Genomic DNA, 16,512 nt, shown 5'->3' with positions numbered 1-16,512 from the left:
GGCAGTATTATTTCCTATTTAAAAGGATTTATCCACAAATTTTCCATAACGTTCCCTTAACCATCAGGTTTATCCCTTGCATTTAAATATTGGTTTACAGATCTAAGCTCTAAGAGTAAAAGACTAAGAGACCAAGAACCCTGAAGTAAAATTAGAAGTTACTGCCCACTGAAAATCAACATACAGATGAAAAAACCTTCTGGAAAATCAAGGAACTCTGGACTGAGAATGTAAACCACAAGGCAAAGATTCAGTTTATTTTTAAATCTCTATTTTTCCCAATACTTAGTAATTAAATATTTACTATTTAATCAATGTTCCCCAAAATCAAATATTAAGATTTAACATTTCTTTTTCTTTTCAAACTTGTAAGAGCACAGTGGCTTATTTTATGAAATAAATCCCAGCTGAAATAAGTTCCATGGGATTTTAAAATCACTTTCTTCCTTAACACATCCTGATAGAGTCATTTAATTCATGCAACAGACGGCCTCGTGATGAAATGAGTTCCCTGCCTCCAGATACGTTCGAACAGAAGAATTACCTGTTCCTTTGGTACATTACCAAAGATGCAGAGATCTTTCACCTTCACAGTCTCCTCCTCCCTGCCCTGTGAGCTAGGCATGACCCCAATTTACAGACCAGGTGACCTGCTGATGTTGCCCTTGGCACTTGCCCCAAGGCCACAGCTGCTGGGCGACGGATCCAGGACAGGATCCAGGGACGGATCCAGGGACGGAAACCCCAGCTGGACCTAGTAACTACCCCGAGGCATGGCCAAGGTCGGGGAGCGAGGCTGCAGTAGCAGTCTCGCTGGGTGGGAGGCAGGACAGGTTGATTCTAATTCTGAGTAATATGGCCTGCATAACCGAAGTCAGGAAGAACCCTGGGGGATGGCTTTTTATCTTTATCTTTTGGAAACACAAGACGCTTAAAGTGCTTCTTGGTTCAAAATGAGAGGATGTTCTGCTCAGATGCCCCTCAGTTCTCCCGACATTCCAGGCCAACCAGGTGCTCCTCAGCCCTGAGCAGCACAGAGGGTCCAAGCACCCAAGGGCAACAGCAAGGGATGGGATGGGCTGGGCCAGAAACCTCAGCTCCAAGCTCCCGGCCTCCTGCCTTCGAGGATGCTGCTGCTATTGTAAACACTTGGGGTGAGCTGGCCAGCCTTTGCTTCTAAGGGAAAGCATTCTCTTGACTAAGCTACCCTCTCTTTCTCACTTCAAGTGAATTCTACACCACCCCCTCCCAACATTTTTTTATTGGGTAATTTTTTTTTTTCTAGATGCCAAAGACAAATACGTAGCACCCATAGAGCACAAGTACCATTTCTGGTTCATTTCTTGACAGTGCTCCACCACCGACCACGCCCACCACACTTCTGACTCAGCCCAAAGGCTGCCCCGCGTGGGACGGTTTTCTGCCTCCTGTGCCCAGAAAACTGCTAAGTGTCCTACAAGATCCGGCTCCAAACCACACCTCTCCCACTTGGCCAGCCTGACAGAGCCATTTTTAATTCTGTAACGCATCTAAAAGGCTATGCCGCAGTATTGTTATTTCAATTTCTATTCAGTATTTTAACTTTTTTTTTTTTTTTGAAGGAAAACTTTATACAAATTAGAATACTTGAGGGGACTATGTACGCATCACCCAGCCTCAACAAGAGGTCAACTATGGTCATTTTGGTTTCATGTGTTTCCCCACCTTCCCCCAATTCCACTTTTTGGGTTTTTTTTAAAATAAAAGTCTCAGAAGTCTTACGTCATCTGTAAATATTTCATTCTACACCTCTAAAATAAAAGGACTCTTTTCTAAAACAGGACAACCATACCATTATCACATTAAAAACAAATGAACTGGTGAGCCTGGGTGGCTCAGCTGGTTGAGCATCCAACTTGTGATTTTGGCTCAGGTCATGATCCCAGCCAGGGTCATGGGATGGAGCCCCATATTGAGCTCCATGCTGAGCTGAGTGTGAAGCCTGCTTAAGATTCTCTCTCTCTTCCCCTCCCCACCATCTCTCAAATTAAAACAACAGCAAATAAACCATAATTTCATAAGTATATCAAATATCCAGTCATGGTTTAAGGTCCTGTGATGGACTCACGGATTTTTTTTTTTTAGATTGGTTTGTCCGAACCCACACCCAAACAAGCCCACCCACTTTTCGCTGGCTTTTTTATCCATCATAAAGACCTTGGCTTAGGCTTCATTTTCTCCTGTTAGCTTCCCTGATTCCAAATGCCTGGGATGTGTGTCCTTCTGTTCTTCCACAGAGCCTTGTGCTCACGGCTCTGAAACCCTCACCATTGGTTTGCATTCTAGGACGGACTATAATGTCCAAGAGGGTGGGAAGGGTCAGTGTGTGTCAAAGTTATATGCCCTGTGCCTAGCACAGTGGCTGGCCAATAGCACACATCTGCTCAGCAGTGTCGAATGAATAAGTGGATGAATGAACTCTCAAACCAAACTGTTTCCCGTTCCTCCTAAGTCCATCCTACAGCACATTCCACATCCAGTATAATGATTTGCTTAGAAGTCGGCTTCCCCAAAGAGCAGAGACTTGATCGTTTCTGGATCCTGAGCACCTGACAGTAGGTGTGCATCGAGAGATTGCTGAATGAATAAGGACGTAAGTTTTCTACTCCAAGTTCTAGCTGTGAGTTTAGCCTCGTAGTTTTCCTCTCTGGGTCTCCTGTTTCTCATCTCTATGATGAAAAATTCGGATTCATGATTCCTAAGTCTTTTGGGAGTTTAATTTGTGATTCTGAGTAGGGGCCCAGCCTCGCAAGGGAGTCCCCATTTGCCATACACTTGCTGCCCTCTGCTGGTATGTAGGACCCCTTTATTCCTGATTTTCCTGAAAGAACTACTGTGAGGCAAAGGTCCAGATGGGCAGACTGGTCTGTCAGTGGGACAGGGATTTGAACCTCATTACCTTACCTGGGTTTGATTAAAATGTGCAGGCGTGAACCTCCCTCCATCCCATCTGCCCACTCCTCCCACAGAAAGGATCGCGGGGGTAGATAGCAGAAGGACTAATGCAGTGAGTGGTCTCAGCCCCCAACACATTACAACCACAGCGGGGGTTGGAAAGAACTGGGGCCCAGGCCCCACTTCAAACCAACAGTTGAGTCCCTGGCTGGGCAGGGCCCAAGCATCCTTATATAGTAAAAGTCGGCCCACTGCTTCTAACGTTCCATCATGCGGAGAACCGCGGGACCAAGATGATGTTTACATGTGTATCTTGAGCCAAAAGCTTGGAAGCACAGTAAAAAGCTCATCCAGAGAAAGAATAATGAAGACTGTGACTTGATCACATCAAATTCCCTTAGCCTACCTTTAAAAGTTTTCTTTCTTTGACAAATGCTGACAGCTTCTAAACCATAAATTTTGTTTGGGGAACCAATTCCATCTACCGTTAGGGACGTTGCTTCCACATCTGGTTTCTTTTTCTTTTTGTAATATGGTTCTATATTCTGGTGCACAGTACCACCATTTTTTGTGGGGTTTTAGTTTTTTGTTTTGTTTGGTTTGGTGTTTTGTTCATTTGTTTGGTTTGGTTTTGGGGTTTTTTTGTTTGTTTTTTACATTTTCTGCATATGTTGATAAGTCTCCTTTGGTTGCAGATAACAGAATTTGTCCGTTGCCAACTTAGACCATAAATGAGAAAATGCTGTAAGGGTACTGATTCACCACCCACTGGGCTAGTGACTAGTCGGAGGGTGGCAAACAGAAACTGGAACTCTAGGGGACACCAGGAAATGGTCTCTTCCTGTGTCATTTGCCTCCACTTCCCTCTGCACATTTAATTCATTTCTTCTTTCTCACAGCCAACTGGAATTTTCTGCTTATTCATCCACAAGGCAGAACATGGTCACCAGCAGATCATGACTCACCTGAGCTCAGCCTCCACCCGTTGGAGAAAAACTCCTTTTTGTCTGCACTAGATCCAAACTTCCAGAATTGTACCCTTGGGTCTGAGGCTCACCCTTGGGCCAATCAACCATGGCCTGCAGGGCCAACTATGTCATTCTTTTATACAAAGTGAAAACAGGGGGCCCCTCATTCAAAACTCGGGGAAAGTGCCATTAATGGTAAATACAAAGGCTCTCCCTCTTTTCTTCTCCTCCAGCATGAATCTTACCATTCATCTTTATATCATGCAATGCCAGTTTTAAATGTAAATTATCACAGGGCATTTAACTCACATGCAGGATCACTGAAACTACACAATTTGTATTTTGTGACTCGCAGGCCAGAAGAAACAAGCACAATTCAAACTACTAAAGATTAGAAGGAAGAAGAGGGGTTCCCCAGGCTCCCCCAAGGGGGCACTCCATCAGGCGCGGGGATACCAAACGGGCTGGGGACTTAGGCCCCCATGCATGTTTAGGGGTCCTGCCCCATCCTGCTAGCCACTAGACCCCTGCACGTGACCCAGCTGGGGACAGGGTCTAGGGAACTTGGGCCAGGCATCACTCCTTCCCACAGGTCCACCCCCAATGCCATAGCAGACTGTGACTCTTCAAAGATCTTTAAAACCTCTGTGCCGGGACACACTTGGTACCTGGGCCAAAAGCGGGCAGATGCTGGCCCTAGCCAATTCGCAGCCTCTGGCCAGCCCTGAGACACACCATGATGCTGCCAGCCCAGGGCAGGCACAGCTGCCACTATGCCCACTCAAGATGCCTCAGGATACATGCACCCCATCCCCACCCTCTCTGTGCCTGAGCCCAGGCCCTGGACTGGGGAGGAGGGCAACTGTGGTTACAGGGCACGTCAGGGAGAGGGGGGCCAGGCTGGGCCCCAGGCACCAGGGGCGGGAGAGCAGGCAGCTGAGAATGGGTCGTGGGGAGGTGGCCAGAGGCGGGACCACACACAAGTGAGGCTCCAAGCCCTGGCGCATCCTCCACTGTCCCATCGGACTCTACTTCCAAAGTCCCAATTCAGAGGTAAAAGGATTAAGAATCACAGATGGCGACCAAAGAGCGTTAAGCTCCAAGCACAGGGCCTTCTCAAGGGCCACATGCTCACTGAGCAGGCCCTGGCGGTCTGCTGTGGAGGTGGAAACATAGGGTCTGGCGGTAACCTTCCGAAGGAAGGGTTCCCAGAAATGAGGAGGAGAGTGAGTTGGGGAAACCAATCATTATTATTTTTTACTACAAAGTAGAAATGGAAACCCCTCCCCTTTGCCGTGCAAATTTATAAACATTAAACTACACATATTCTGTAACTTGACTTTTTTACTCCACAGTATACTACAGACATCGTTGAATGGCTGCATTATATTGAACGGCTGTTCAGTGATAGATTAGCTAAAATACTTACCATGGACTCCAAGACTCCATGTGTCCTGGCCCCTGACCCCATCTCCTACCACTCTCCCCTCTGACCCCTTGAGTCCCCATTCTGCTCCAGCCAGCTGGCCTGGTGTTATCTTCCTCAAGCAAACCAAGCACATCCCACACAGGGCCTGCCCACCTGCTCTCACCGGATGGCTTACTGGCCCCACCCCACCGTTTCTGGTCTGGTCTGTGGTGGGGGGCGGGGGAAGGCAGGGATCTGCATTTCTAGGGTGACCCTGATGTGGCCAATCCAGGGAGCTCTCTCTCTGAGAACCACTGGCTCAGATCCCATGTGGCCAGCTGCAGGCCTGGGAATGGCTCCCAGAGGGTGGAGCAAGGCCACTCAGGGCCCACCCCTGGAAAGTTGGGGGTTGCAGCATGAATTTGCCCACCCCCCTCCTGGTGCTGCCCTCTACTGCTCTGGGAGGGGAGGAGAGGAGAAAGCACATCTCCAAGTTGAAGACTGCTCTTGCATCAGGACTACCTGGTTGAAAGAAATGAAGCTGTCCCGCTGTCCCCCACCAAGCAGGTGTTTGGCTCTGTAGGGAGTGGGGAGAGAGAGAGAATTTGGGGAAACCTAGCAGAACAGCGAATGAGCTTCCCTGACCCCATCCTAACCCTCCCACCCACATCCTGCTCCCCAGCTCATACCCATGTGTCCCTCCTCCCCAGGCCAGGGGTGAGGGTGACAGTGTCACTCCAGTGGGCAGTCCAAGGGGCACTGGTGTCCCCCCAACACGGGCTGCTGGGTCATGCTTTTCTACACCTTCAGTCTCTAGTATCTAATCAGTTTTCCCCAACCTTTCCTCATCTGATCAGTGAAGAACAGAATCTCCTCGTTTTCATTTGTATTTTTCATCAGGGCAACTTGTATTTCTTCTTCTGTGTTTTGCCTGTTCATATCCTTTGACCATTTTCCTAATGAGTTTCTTTTCTTACTGATTTAAAATAGCTCTTTAGTTTCTGTTATCAGAACTTTTTTTGTGACTTCACTATGCATCCTTTAACTTTATGATGTACCAGTTAGTATCTATGTGGCCACCTCTCTGAGCCTCAGTTTTCTCCTCTAAGAGATGGGAGAACAGCTGTCTCGCAGGTTTGCAGGGAGGAGGAAGTCAGGTTGTGTCCATACAATATGTGGCCACCACCTCATCCTCCCTCAATAAATGCTTGCAGCTGAAGCTGCTGTCATTGGGTTGGAACCAAACGTCTCTATGACACTCAGAGACCCCCAGGTGCCAAACTGGTCCGGCGGGTCCCCAGTAATATACAGCACCACGAAACAAGTACAACAGGACATGCGCAGTGCTAGCCCAGTGCAGTTTGGATTGAACTGACTTTGCACTTTGTGGCGTCTCCACTTCCGAGTCTGCTGAGTTGGAGCGGGACTGTAAAGCTAATGGAGAAGCCAGAATGCTGTGTGACTTGGTATAACTCAACTTTCTTCCTTTGTCACGACTCCTCCATCAGCCGGCCCCTGACTACTGCAGCCTCCAGGAACACCTGCCCTACCTGGACATGGTGATTGCAGAGACCTTGAGGATTTACCCACCAGCTTTCAGGTATGCCCGAGTCCCTCCCACGCCCCCAACACACTGCCCAAAGCCCCTTCGGCATCACTGTCTCAGGTCCTCACTAGTCCTCAGACTGTCACAACCTGAGTTATCAGGAATGCTGGAGTCAAGTTCCTGGAGGATGAGGTCTGAGCCTTGGGTTTTTTTGTATCCCCTGGGGCACGATGCCTTCCATGCAGTAACCACAGCAGTAAATGTCTGGCTCATTTTCCTTTCTGTTAACTACCTTCTCAAAGCATCACTGGGCTTTTCTTAACGACCTTCCTACCCAACCCAAGCCAATCTCTTTGGCCTCCTAGCCTGGAATGGCTTTCACTAGTCATTCATTTGGCAACTATTTACTGAGCCGAATGCTGTTGCAAGCACTGGGAAATGAGCCATGTACAAAACAGATAAAACCCCTGCCCTCGGAGTTGACATTCCAGGGGGGAACTTCCAAGGCCTGGGAGACGTCTCCTCACTTTCCAACAACCCACACTTGTCCTATCCTTCAAACTCCAACCCAAGACTCGCCACTGCAGGCCATTTGCCTCTCCTCCCCCAGCATTTTCACGCTGACTGTACTTCATATTATATTCTTGGATACTTTTCAACCCCTCTGCAATATTTTGCCCAAGTACATCCACTCACACCAACCTGTAAGTGCCTTGAGAGCAGGAATCTGGTCTTCCACTTCTTTCCAACTCCCCCTAAGCGAGGCCTTCCAGGGAGCACAGCATCTTAACTTGGGTCCCCAGACCCTTAGGGAGGGAAACAGTGGCCAGATTTCAGGTTCTAGAAACAGAAGCAACACAAAGCATTTAACCCTATATATTGTAAGTTCCACTCTGCATGTCTATGAATGAATATACGGCGTAATCCATTTGGAGGTAGCTTTTGCCATTTTAAGAGAGAAAATGTGGATGATTTGAAGGTATCTCAAAATTATATTCCAACCAAAAACATCACAGAGAGTGTGACTGTAGCGATTGTGCATTGTTCAGACCCAGAGCAAAGAGACAGAATTCCACAGAAGGGAGTGAAATCACACGGTCCTCAAGCACACAGGGTTTCAGTCTCCCTGATCTGGGAACAGCCAGTAACTCCAGGGCCAGATTCTATGGGCCTTTCCTGATTTCCTTGGGAGCTGCAGAGCAAACTGTCTCCAATCTTCGTTTTTTAATGATTTATACCTAGCTTCCTTCCAAGGGAACTGTGGGCATCTGCTATACACATTAAAATGAAATTTGAAATAAGACATTCAGTGATAGAACAAAGACTGTCTAGAGGAAAGAAGCCTTTACAGGACCCTAGAGATGGCCGATAACTGGTGTCAGCTCCCTGCTCGGTTGTTGAGGCTCCTGGCCGAGAGAGAAACCAGCAGAGTTGAACGGTCACATTCTCTAGCGGGAAGAAAGTCTATCAATGATCAAAGACACGTCATTTCCTGGATCTGAACCCAATCAAGAACTCATCACGCAAGACCTTGTGGAGATGATGTGTTGAGCGACAACGTGAACAGGCTCTTTAATGCCAAAATGCTCTGATCAATTCTCCTAGTGACCTTTTTATAAACAGTACTATGAAAAAGGAAGCCAGCGAAGGCATTGCTCCAGAGAACCAGCAGCTGGTTCGGGAAGGCAGGACAAGATTTGCTGATTCCCTCATAAGGTCACATACAGTGCCAGTGCTCCGTAATCACAGAACAAATTTAGATAGAAAGTCAAGACAGGTTCACATCACTGCCCTTAGTTTGCTGTGTGATCTTGGGTAAATTCTGCACTGCTCTGTGCTTCTGCTTCCTGTGTGTTCAGTGGGCACACAATGTCTGCTCGGCCCGCCCCACAGGAGTGGTGAGAATCAGTGGGACAGAACATCTGAAAAGCCACACCACTCTAAGTGGAGCACCACGTAAGGTGCGAGGTGAAGAGAAAGAAGGACTGACCTTTCCAGTCAAATGACCCGCTTCCATCCTGCTCCAATCCTGGGCGAGCCGTGATCTCCTGGGCCTCACCTTCCTCCCCACCTACTCTGTTGGAATTTTTAACGTATCAGCCCTGCTGACTTCTGTTATCAAACAACAGAAATGAGAGAGGCAAGCCATCATTATTTTCAGCCAGACAAGAAGCCAATTCGCTTCAGCCCAAGCAATAGATTTGGTGAATACAGGCACAGTGAGAATTCTATGTTATTTTACTTTATTTTATTATTTTAATCTCAAAAAAGCATCTTGGCTTTTCCCAAGCACTGACACACCACTATTCCCCCAAAATCTCAGAATGGCCCCTGTGGAAAACATAACTCTTGTTGAAGTGTTATCACTGTGAATCCAGGTTTCTATGCAATATAATTCAGCAGATTTTTCTGGCCTTGTGTGTGGGCTGGCCTAGCCCGGCAGGAGGCCCAACCATATATAGAAGGGAAAGCCCTGGCTTTGAGGGGGTCTTGGATCCAGGTCCAAGATATTTCCAGTAAAGACGGCAAAGAAGGGGATGCCAGGGTATAGCCTAGTTTGACCCGTTAGAACTGAGGCTGCAACATCAGAAACCCCCACCTTCTTGCTCTGATTTGAGCCCTGGTGTTTTGCTACCAGCTCCAAGCACATATTAACTGCATTGGTAGCTTTAACAGAGTGTTAAATCCCACAAGGAGCCTCGGATTGCTCTTCATTTCTCTGAGAAGTGAGAAGAGTATAGAATAATAATTAGGATAACAATTATATCTCCCCTAAGATATTTAGGAAAGTCCAGTCCTATAATGTGAAGTAAAAGCCAGCATAGATTATTTTTCATTTTACAGTAATTATCTATATTACAAAAATAATATGCTTATACTTAAAATAAAAACAAAAACCACCAAAACCAAAAACCGAAACAATACAGAAGGGTCCAAAGAGAAAGCTGACACCTCTAGTCCCCTGCCATCCTCCACCCCAGTCTCATCCCTTAGAAGAAATCATAGAAGTTCAGGTATTCTTCCAGAAATTTTATGTTCATATGAAAAAATCTATAGTCTAGCCCTTAAAAATACAATACATGGTGCCTGGGTGGCTCAGTCGTTAGGGATCTGACTTTGGCTCAGGTCAAAATCTCACGGTTTGTGAGTTCAAGCCCCGCATCGGGTGAGCCCTGCTTCTCTCTCCCTCTGTCTCTCACTCACTCACTTGTGCCCCCTCTCTATCAAAAAATATATAATAAATATAATATAATATAATATAATATAATATAATATAATAGTTTTTTAGTATATATATAATTTTTAGTATATATATAATTTTTAGTGTATATATAATTTTTACTATATATATATAATTTTTACTATATATAAAATACATATATATAAAGAAATGGGACTGTGCCATGGCCACTTGGTACAGTAAACAAGCTGCCCGAAAGTTTTCCCCTCGAGTAGAAGTTATCCATAGTGACACAGACAATGAACCGAGATCAGATTTTCAAACCCAAATTTCCTTTAGGTAAAGCAAAGCGGTGGGCGAGGGCAATTTAAAGAGGCTTGACCATGAACGGATGAGGGAAAGCGTGGCCAGGGGAGTAGCCCTGCAAGCCCCTCCCCAGAAATAAGCCCTTCAAAGGTACCTGTGCTCCCCTAACCAGGCCTAAGAAAAGCTCTTCAGGCTCGATGGATGAATGCATTTTCACTGAGCGCCAACTGAGTCTAAAGAGCCTAGAGACTGCAGGGTCCTGGGCAGTACAGGGGGTTGCGGGGGGGGGGGGGGGGGTGCGGTGTGTGGAAACCATCCAGATCACCCCCGAAAGAGGGCCGGACCTCTTGTTCCCCTATACCCCAGCCTCACTGCGCACTTCACACTCCGACTCCGTTTGCCCCAGAGCACCGCCGCCGAGTTCTGCTTATTGCAGCTGCGCAATCGAGGCGGGGTGGGGCGGGGAGCTGACCCGTGTGTCCCCGCAGGTTCACGCGAGAGGCGGCGCGAGACTGTGAGGTTCAGGGGCAGCGTATCCCGGCAGGCGCCGTGGTGGAGATGGCGGTGGGCGCCCTGCACCATGACCCTGAGTACTGGCCAAACCCCGAGGCCTTCGACCCTGAGAGGTGAGCTCAGTCCTTCAAATGGGCCCCGGAGGGACACGAGAGGAAGGCCCTTGGAAGCGGCCAAGGGGAAACACCGATTTAGTAAAGTTGTCCCCAGTCAAAAGTCATGGGAGTCAGATATTTGTGAGGCATCATTTCCAAAGGAAATACCGGTACCATTTTTAAAAGCCCCCAACAGAATCCAGAGATGTAGCGTTTCAGCAGCCCTGCATGCAAGTAACAAGGCAATTTCAATTGGGGGCCCTCGGTTTCTTCAAGCCGGGAAACAGGACACAGGATCGTATTTCAGGTGTGCTCTGGAAAGCAACAATAGATTTCCTTTTTAAAAAACTGGAGCTTGTTCCTAAGTAAGAGTTATCAACTAAATTTCTCCCTGAATTCATGAGATCCAGCTATGCTAACACGGTCGACCTGGATCCCCACTCCTGCCCCCCTACACGGATTTGGTCCGTTGCCTAAATTTCATTTCAAAGATCCCAGATTTAAAATGAGCAGGCATCCACACCCTCCTCGTCAGAATCAATCCATATCCCTTCCTTGTGTGATCTGGCCATGGGGAGGCCCCGGGCGGGCTGTTTCCGCCTGTAGGACTTACAACATTCTGTGGAAAGGAGCCCCGACTCTACAACCTCCTCACTGGGAACCTGTGGGCGGTGGCACCTAGATCAATAATATCGAGTGCGTAGTGGCTCGGAAATACAGTAAATATCAAGCACCCTGGACTGCAGCTGTAAGGCTTACAGCATCACCTTTGAAAACGAAAAAGTGCATTAATCCTAGTTGAAAAGGGTCAGGGGGTCAAGGGCTCCTAGGCCCAGAAAAATGCAGAGGTAAGAAGCGAGCTGTGACAACACAGTAGTTGACACCTGGCTCTGCTGTCACAGAACACGTGTGGCAAATGCTATTTGGTAGCAGGTAGGAGAGAATTCCTGCGGAAGGGCCTCCCATTAGGAAAGCACCCAATGGTTCAGGTGTCACTTGAACCAGAAGGGCAAGTGTGGGCAGGGGAGATAGCTGTCCCCAGTGGCACCAACAGATAAACTCGCAGGAAGTGGAGGGCTGGTTCCGTGGGGAATTCTGCTTAAGAAGCTGCTGATGGCTGGTGCCCTCCGCTGGCTGATGGGAAATTTGGTGCCACAGGCCCAGGTGAGGGCTGTGCTTTCTCAAGACTTTTATCCTCGTGAATCACAGCCTTCAGGCTCATTAACAGCACAATCAATTCTTAAGGAGAGGGCGAGAGGGCAAAGTGGGCCTTCCAGGTGATTCCTTTACGTCAGCAGTGCCTCTCGGGCTCTGCCAGACCCAGGAGAGGGCAGGACTGAAGCTCAGGGATCAGCAGCCACCTGCTCCAGAGAGGGAGGAGGCCGCGTGAAAACAGGATTCTGTTGAGCATGGTCGGGTTCAGGCCCGCTTGGTAGGAGCGTGGCCTCAGATGAAGGGCTCCCTCAGCCACACCGAGTGGCTGCAGAGGAAGGGGAAGGGAGGCGGGGTGTCCGTGGCCTACCCTGACTGCACGGCCCTCGCAGGTTCACGGCAGAGGCCCGGCGGCGCCGACGTCCCTTCACATACCTGCCATTCGGGGCGGGCCCCAGGAGCTGCCTCGGGGTGCTGCTGGGGCTGCTGGAGATCAAGCTGACGCTGCTCCACGTCCTGCGTGAGTTCCGGTTCGAGGCCTGCCCGGAGACGCAGGTGAGCTCGCTCTCCCCGGCACAGGGGGTGCCCACCCCAGTTCTCATGGCGGGGCCGATCCTTAATCCCTCTTGGCCTCAAGAGGCCTTGATCGGTATAAGGGGGTTGGTAATAACACCTCCTCCCTGTTCATGCTGTGCGAGGGTTAAATGAGCCAGTACAGGCACTCAGGTAAGTCAGGCACATCATCAGAGTGTTAGCTGTTATTACTATTAACGTTCTGTGTACAGGGAAGCTGTACCTCTTCCCTCCTCGGCAATGAGAACCCAGTAATCCCCCAGAGTAGGTTTTATTATCCCCATTCTTCAGATGAGGAGCTAAAATAAAGCTCAGAGAGGTTAAGTAACTTGCCTGAGGCCTTATACTACGTTTACCATATACCACAGGCTCTGTGAGGGCAGGAACCAAAAGTCTGTCTGATTCATTGCTGGAGCTTCCAGCACCAGGTACAGGGCAGGTACTCACACCTTCACTGAACAAATATTAGCAAATGAATGACTAGCCAGAGAGTGAAGAAAGGGGCTCACACCAGATTGGGCTCGCCCCCAAGCCTCCCTCCTTCCTCTACATGGAGCCACCTCTCTGCCATGTTTGCTGTTCCCTACATAACAACACTGTGCCCCTCCATGCCTGTTCAGAGCCCCTGTGCATGGCTGGACAGGGGGTGCATAAGGGAACAAATAATAAGTACCCAGTGATGAATGGAGAACTTCTAGATTCAAAGAGTAGCATTCATTGCCTCTGACAAACAGGGAGACTGGGTTCAAGGTTAGACAGAGAGGTGCAAACTGGGAACACAGGGCCAAACCAACAGAGACAAGAGCAGGCCCCTACCTGAAGTAGGTGTTCCATGTGTGCAGGACTTCCTTTTGGGATTTGTCTCACTTACCCTTAATCTTGACAAACAGCACAGCAGCCAGACCATTGTCCCAAAACACTGCTTATGGCTGGCATTCCCCAGCTCAAGAACCAGCCATGAGTCCCTGAGCCTACCAGCTCTAAGGAGAGCTCGTCTGAGCCCACTTTGTATTCCCTGCCCCAAATTCCCACCCCGAGAGTTCTACCTGCTCTTCCCTACCTAGAATGCCATCTCTCCCACTCCTCTGTTCCCAGCCTAATCCCATCTTCCAAATCCTTGGGTATTCCCCTATATCCTGAAGTGGCCCCTGAGAAGTGCTGCTCACAAGGCTTCTCCGACTCCTAGCCCCACCTAAAGGGCATGTTCCTCCAGGAAGCTCTCCCTGAATTTGCTAGCCCCAGCCAACCTCCTTTTTTGAAGTCCAGTAGTGTTTCCACTTTGTCTATACCTGTGTTAATACAGTAGCAGCTAGCCACATCTGGCTATTTAAATTTTAATAATCAGATTAAAAATTTAGCCCCTCATTTGCACTAACCATATTTCTAATGCTCAGCAGTCACATGTGCTACTGGTGGGGTAGCACAGGTTTAGCCCATCTTGTTTCTTGGTCACAGAACTTCTCTCCCATCTGAACTAAAACCCCCAAAGACATCTGAAAAACCCAAGGCCCAGCACTAAGGGCCAGTGATGCTTCTTTCCTTTAAAGTGTTCACATTAGCCACTGAACCATCATTTTACACGGGGCTCAGGGGGACACCCTGCTTCTTGAGTAATTCTTTGGCTTTTATTCCAAGTCCCCAGTCCACCACCCATCTCCTTGTAAGCTGGACATAAGGAAAGCTTTCTGAATGGCAGTGAGGCTAGACCACAGCACTCATGAGAAGGGAACAGTATGAAGCCACTCTCCCAAAGCCACTTGAAAAGAGGGGATGCTGCTTGGCTACTGGCAGGGCACCAGGGAGTGAGAATAGTAGGAGAGGGGACAGTTTGAGACTTTGCTCTTCACTTTCCAGACACGTGACCTTAGACATGTCACTTGGCCTCTTTGAACTTCCATTTCTTCATTTGCAAAGTGAGCCACCAGTACCTCTTACACAGGCTTCTTGGGAGGATAAATGTGGGACTGAGTACCCTCCTTACTTACAGTATTTTTTTAACATGGACAAAAGGGCCGAGCACCCATGTGCTGGTGGGGCCCCAGCGCCCAGCCTCCCTGAGCGGCAGCTTTGCTGGCCTCTCAAGGCCGCGCTGGGGAGGCTGCTCTGCTCCCTCAGCCCTGCTATCTCTCAAATTTCCACAACCCCACTTCAGGCCCAGTTCCAAAAAGCTTTCCTATAGATGTGGTTAGCTATAACAAGTATCTTAATCTCCCCTGTTTTAGGTACCACTGCAGCTAGAATCCAAATCTGCCCTAGGTCCGAAGAATGGTGTCTACATCAAGATTGTCTCTCGCTGACAGTTTTATGAGGACACCCCCCAAATGCAAAGGAAACCTTGATGTGGAAATTCAGATTTCGGGGAAAACATCACTGAAGCAATTGAAAGGGTGCCCACCATGCAAGTATAAAAGAGGTCTTTACATAACTTTTCCCAAATGTTCCTGAACATTTAATAAATGTTTCTTGCACTTAGTTTTAACTTTGCTGATGGTGTAGGAACCGCTGACCCACCTCTCAATAAGAGATTGCTGATAAATAGGCAAAAATGTAGTTTTGTCAACGTGACTGAGAACTCAGGGTTTTGAAGGAAGTCCTAGCCTCAGGATGGAAGGAATCTACAGGGCAGAGGACACGGGGACACTCCGGTGAGCTGCCCTAACAGCACCACCTCGTGGGCCTTTCCAACTTCTGGTACATTATGGTGTCTAACTTAAAAAAACTATATTTATCGGAAGCTTAACTCCGACAAGTGGCTCAAAAGCTTTCTTTTGCTTTGATTTTCCTAGGTAAGCTAATACTAACTTTATAATGTTTTAATGCACAGAAGAGTGATAGAGCCTAAAATGCACTAAAGGCATAACTTCTCTTCATTTTTTTTAAAAGTATTTTAACGTTTATTTATTTTTGAGACAGAGAGAGACAGAGAGAGACAGAGCATGAACGGGGGGAGGGTCAGAGAGAGAGGGAGACACAGAATCTGAAACAGGCTCCAGGCTCTGAGCTGTCAGCACAGAGCCCGACGTGGGGCTTGAACTCACGGACCGTGAGATCATGACCTGAGCCGAAGTCGGCCGCCCAACCGACTGAGCCACCCAGGCGCCCCTCTCTTCATTTTGATCAAAGAATCAAATACTGAGGTGAATTTATTAAAACTGTCGTGTTGCTGAGAAGTTAAAATTCAACAGAGAGCTTGCAGGGTGAATCCCACATCTGCCACCAGCAGTGTGTGGTCATGACTGCTGGTCTTTCCACATCCTCCTGTGCCTCATTGTCTTCATCTGTAAAACAAGGGAGCTGTCCTAGATCAAAGCTCCCTCCTCTATGTAACATGTGCACAGCACGAAGGGCTAAATGCCCCATAGATAACATTCTGAGCGGGAATCTGTAAGCCTGGATACCCAGAGGCTGATCACCTTTACGCTGTTTCAGGAGAGCTGGCACAACAGGTGTTCATGGATCCATGGCTGTGGATCCTGCCTCTGCCGTTTGGTCTTCTCCTGTTCCAGCCAAAAGGACCCCAAGCTTTCCCCCAAAGTCCTTCCCTAGAGAGCCCTCTTCTCACTTTCTGGCCTCCCCAGAGATAGGAAGGCAGCTTCGTCACCCACCACTGTCCCAGCCCTGGGTGCTGCCTGGCCAGCCCATCACACAGCCCTTTCTGCAACCTTGCTGCCACCACTGCTCCTCTCAGGGATCAAGCCTCTGACACGTCTGGCCCTGAGGCTCAGACCCACTGGAGAAAGCCACACATTCCCATTCCTGGGGATCTAACCTGTCTTCCCAGACTGCCCTGCCCGTCTCCCAATCCCTGACCCCCTATGGCCATCAAGTAACCTCAA

At 48.5% G+C, this 16,512-nt stretch overlaps 1 protein-coding gene and 1 long non-coding RNA gene across 3 annotated transcripts in view; one reads left to right on the top strand and one right to left on the bottom strand.

Moving 5' to 3' along the window:
* LOC131508904 (uncharacterized) overlaps nucleotides 1-10,141 on the bottom strand; it is a 161,947-nt gene extending 151,806 nt beyond the window's left edge. Inside the window, exons 1-2 of one of the 2 annotated variants that reach the window (XR_009260208.1) lie at nucleotides 8,847-10,141; nucleotides 7,559-7,696 (exon numbers count right to left, since the gene is read on the bottom strand). This is a non-coding gene — a long non-coding RNA (uncharacterized LOC131508904). The remainder of the gene's footprint in view (nucleotides 1-7,558; nucleotides 7,697-8,846) is intronic. The other variant, XR_009260207.1, reaches the window with a different exon arrangement.
* TBXAS1 (thromboxane A synthase 1) overlaps nucleotides 1-15,148 on the top strand; it is a 156,036-nt gene extending 140,888 nt beyond the window's left edge. The window contains exons 10-13 of the mRNA XM_058724107.1: nucleotides 6,819-6,910; nucleotides 10,832-10,969; nucleotides 12,496-12,658; nucleotides 14,899-15,148. Of these exons, the coding sequence (XP_058580090.1) occupies nucleotides 6,819-6,910; nucleotides 10,832-10,969; nucleotides 12,496-12,658; nucleotides 14,899-14,973 (468 nt within the window). The 3' untranslated portion in view covers nucleotides 14,974-15,148. The remainder of the gene's footprint in view (nucleotides 1-6,818; nucleotides 6,911-10,831; nucleotides 10,970-12,495; nucleotides 12,659-14,898) is intronic.
* Nucleotides 15,149-16,512: the final 1,364 nt, after the last annotated feature.

This window comes from Neofelis nebulosa, chromosome 4 (assembly GCF_028018385.1).
Source record: "Neofelis nebulosa isolate mNeoNeb1 chromosome 4, mNeoNeb1.pri, whole genome shotgun sequence".
In the NCBI taxonomy this organism is placed as follows: domain Eukaryota; kingdom Metazoa; phylum Chordata; class Mammalia; order Carnivora; family Felidae; genus Neofelis; species Neofelis nebulosa.
Note: the sequence above shows the minus strand (reverse complement) of the source record. Positions and strands in the feature narration are given on the sequence as shown.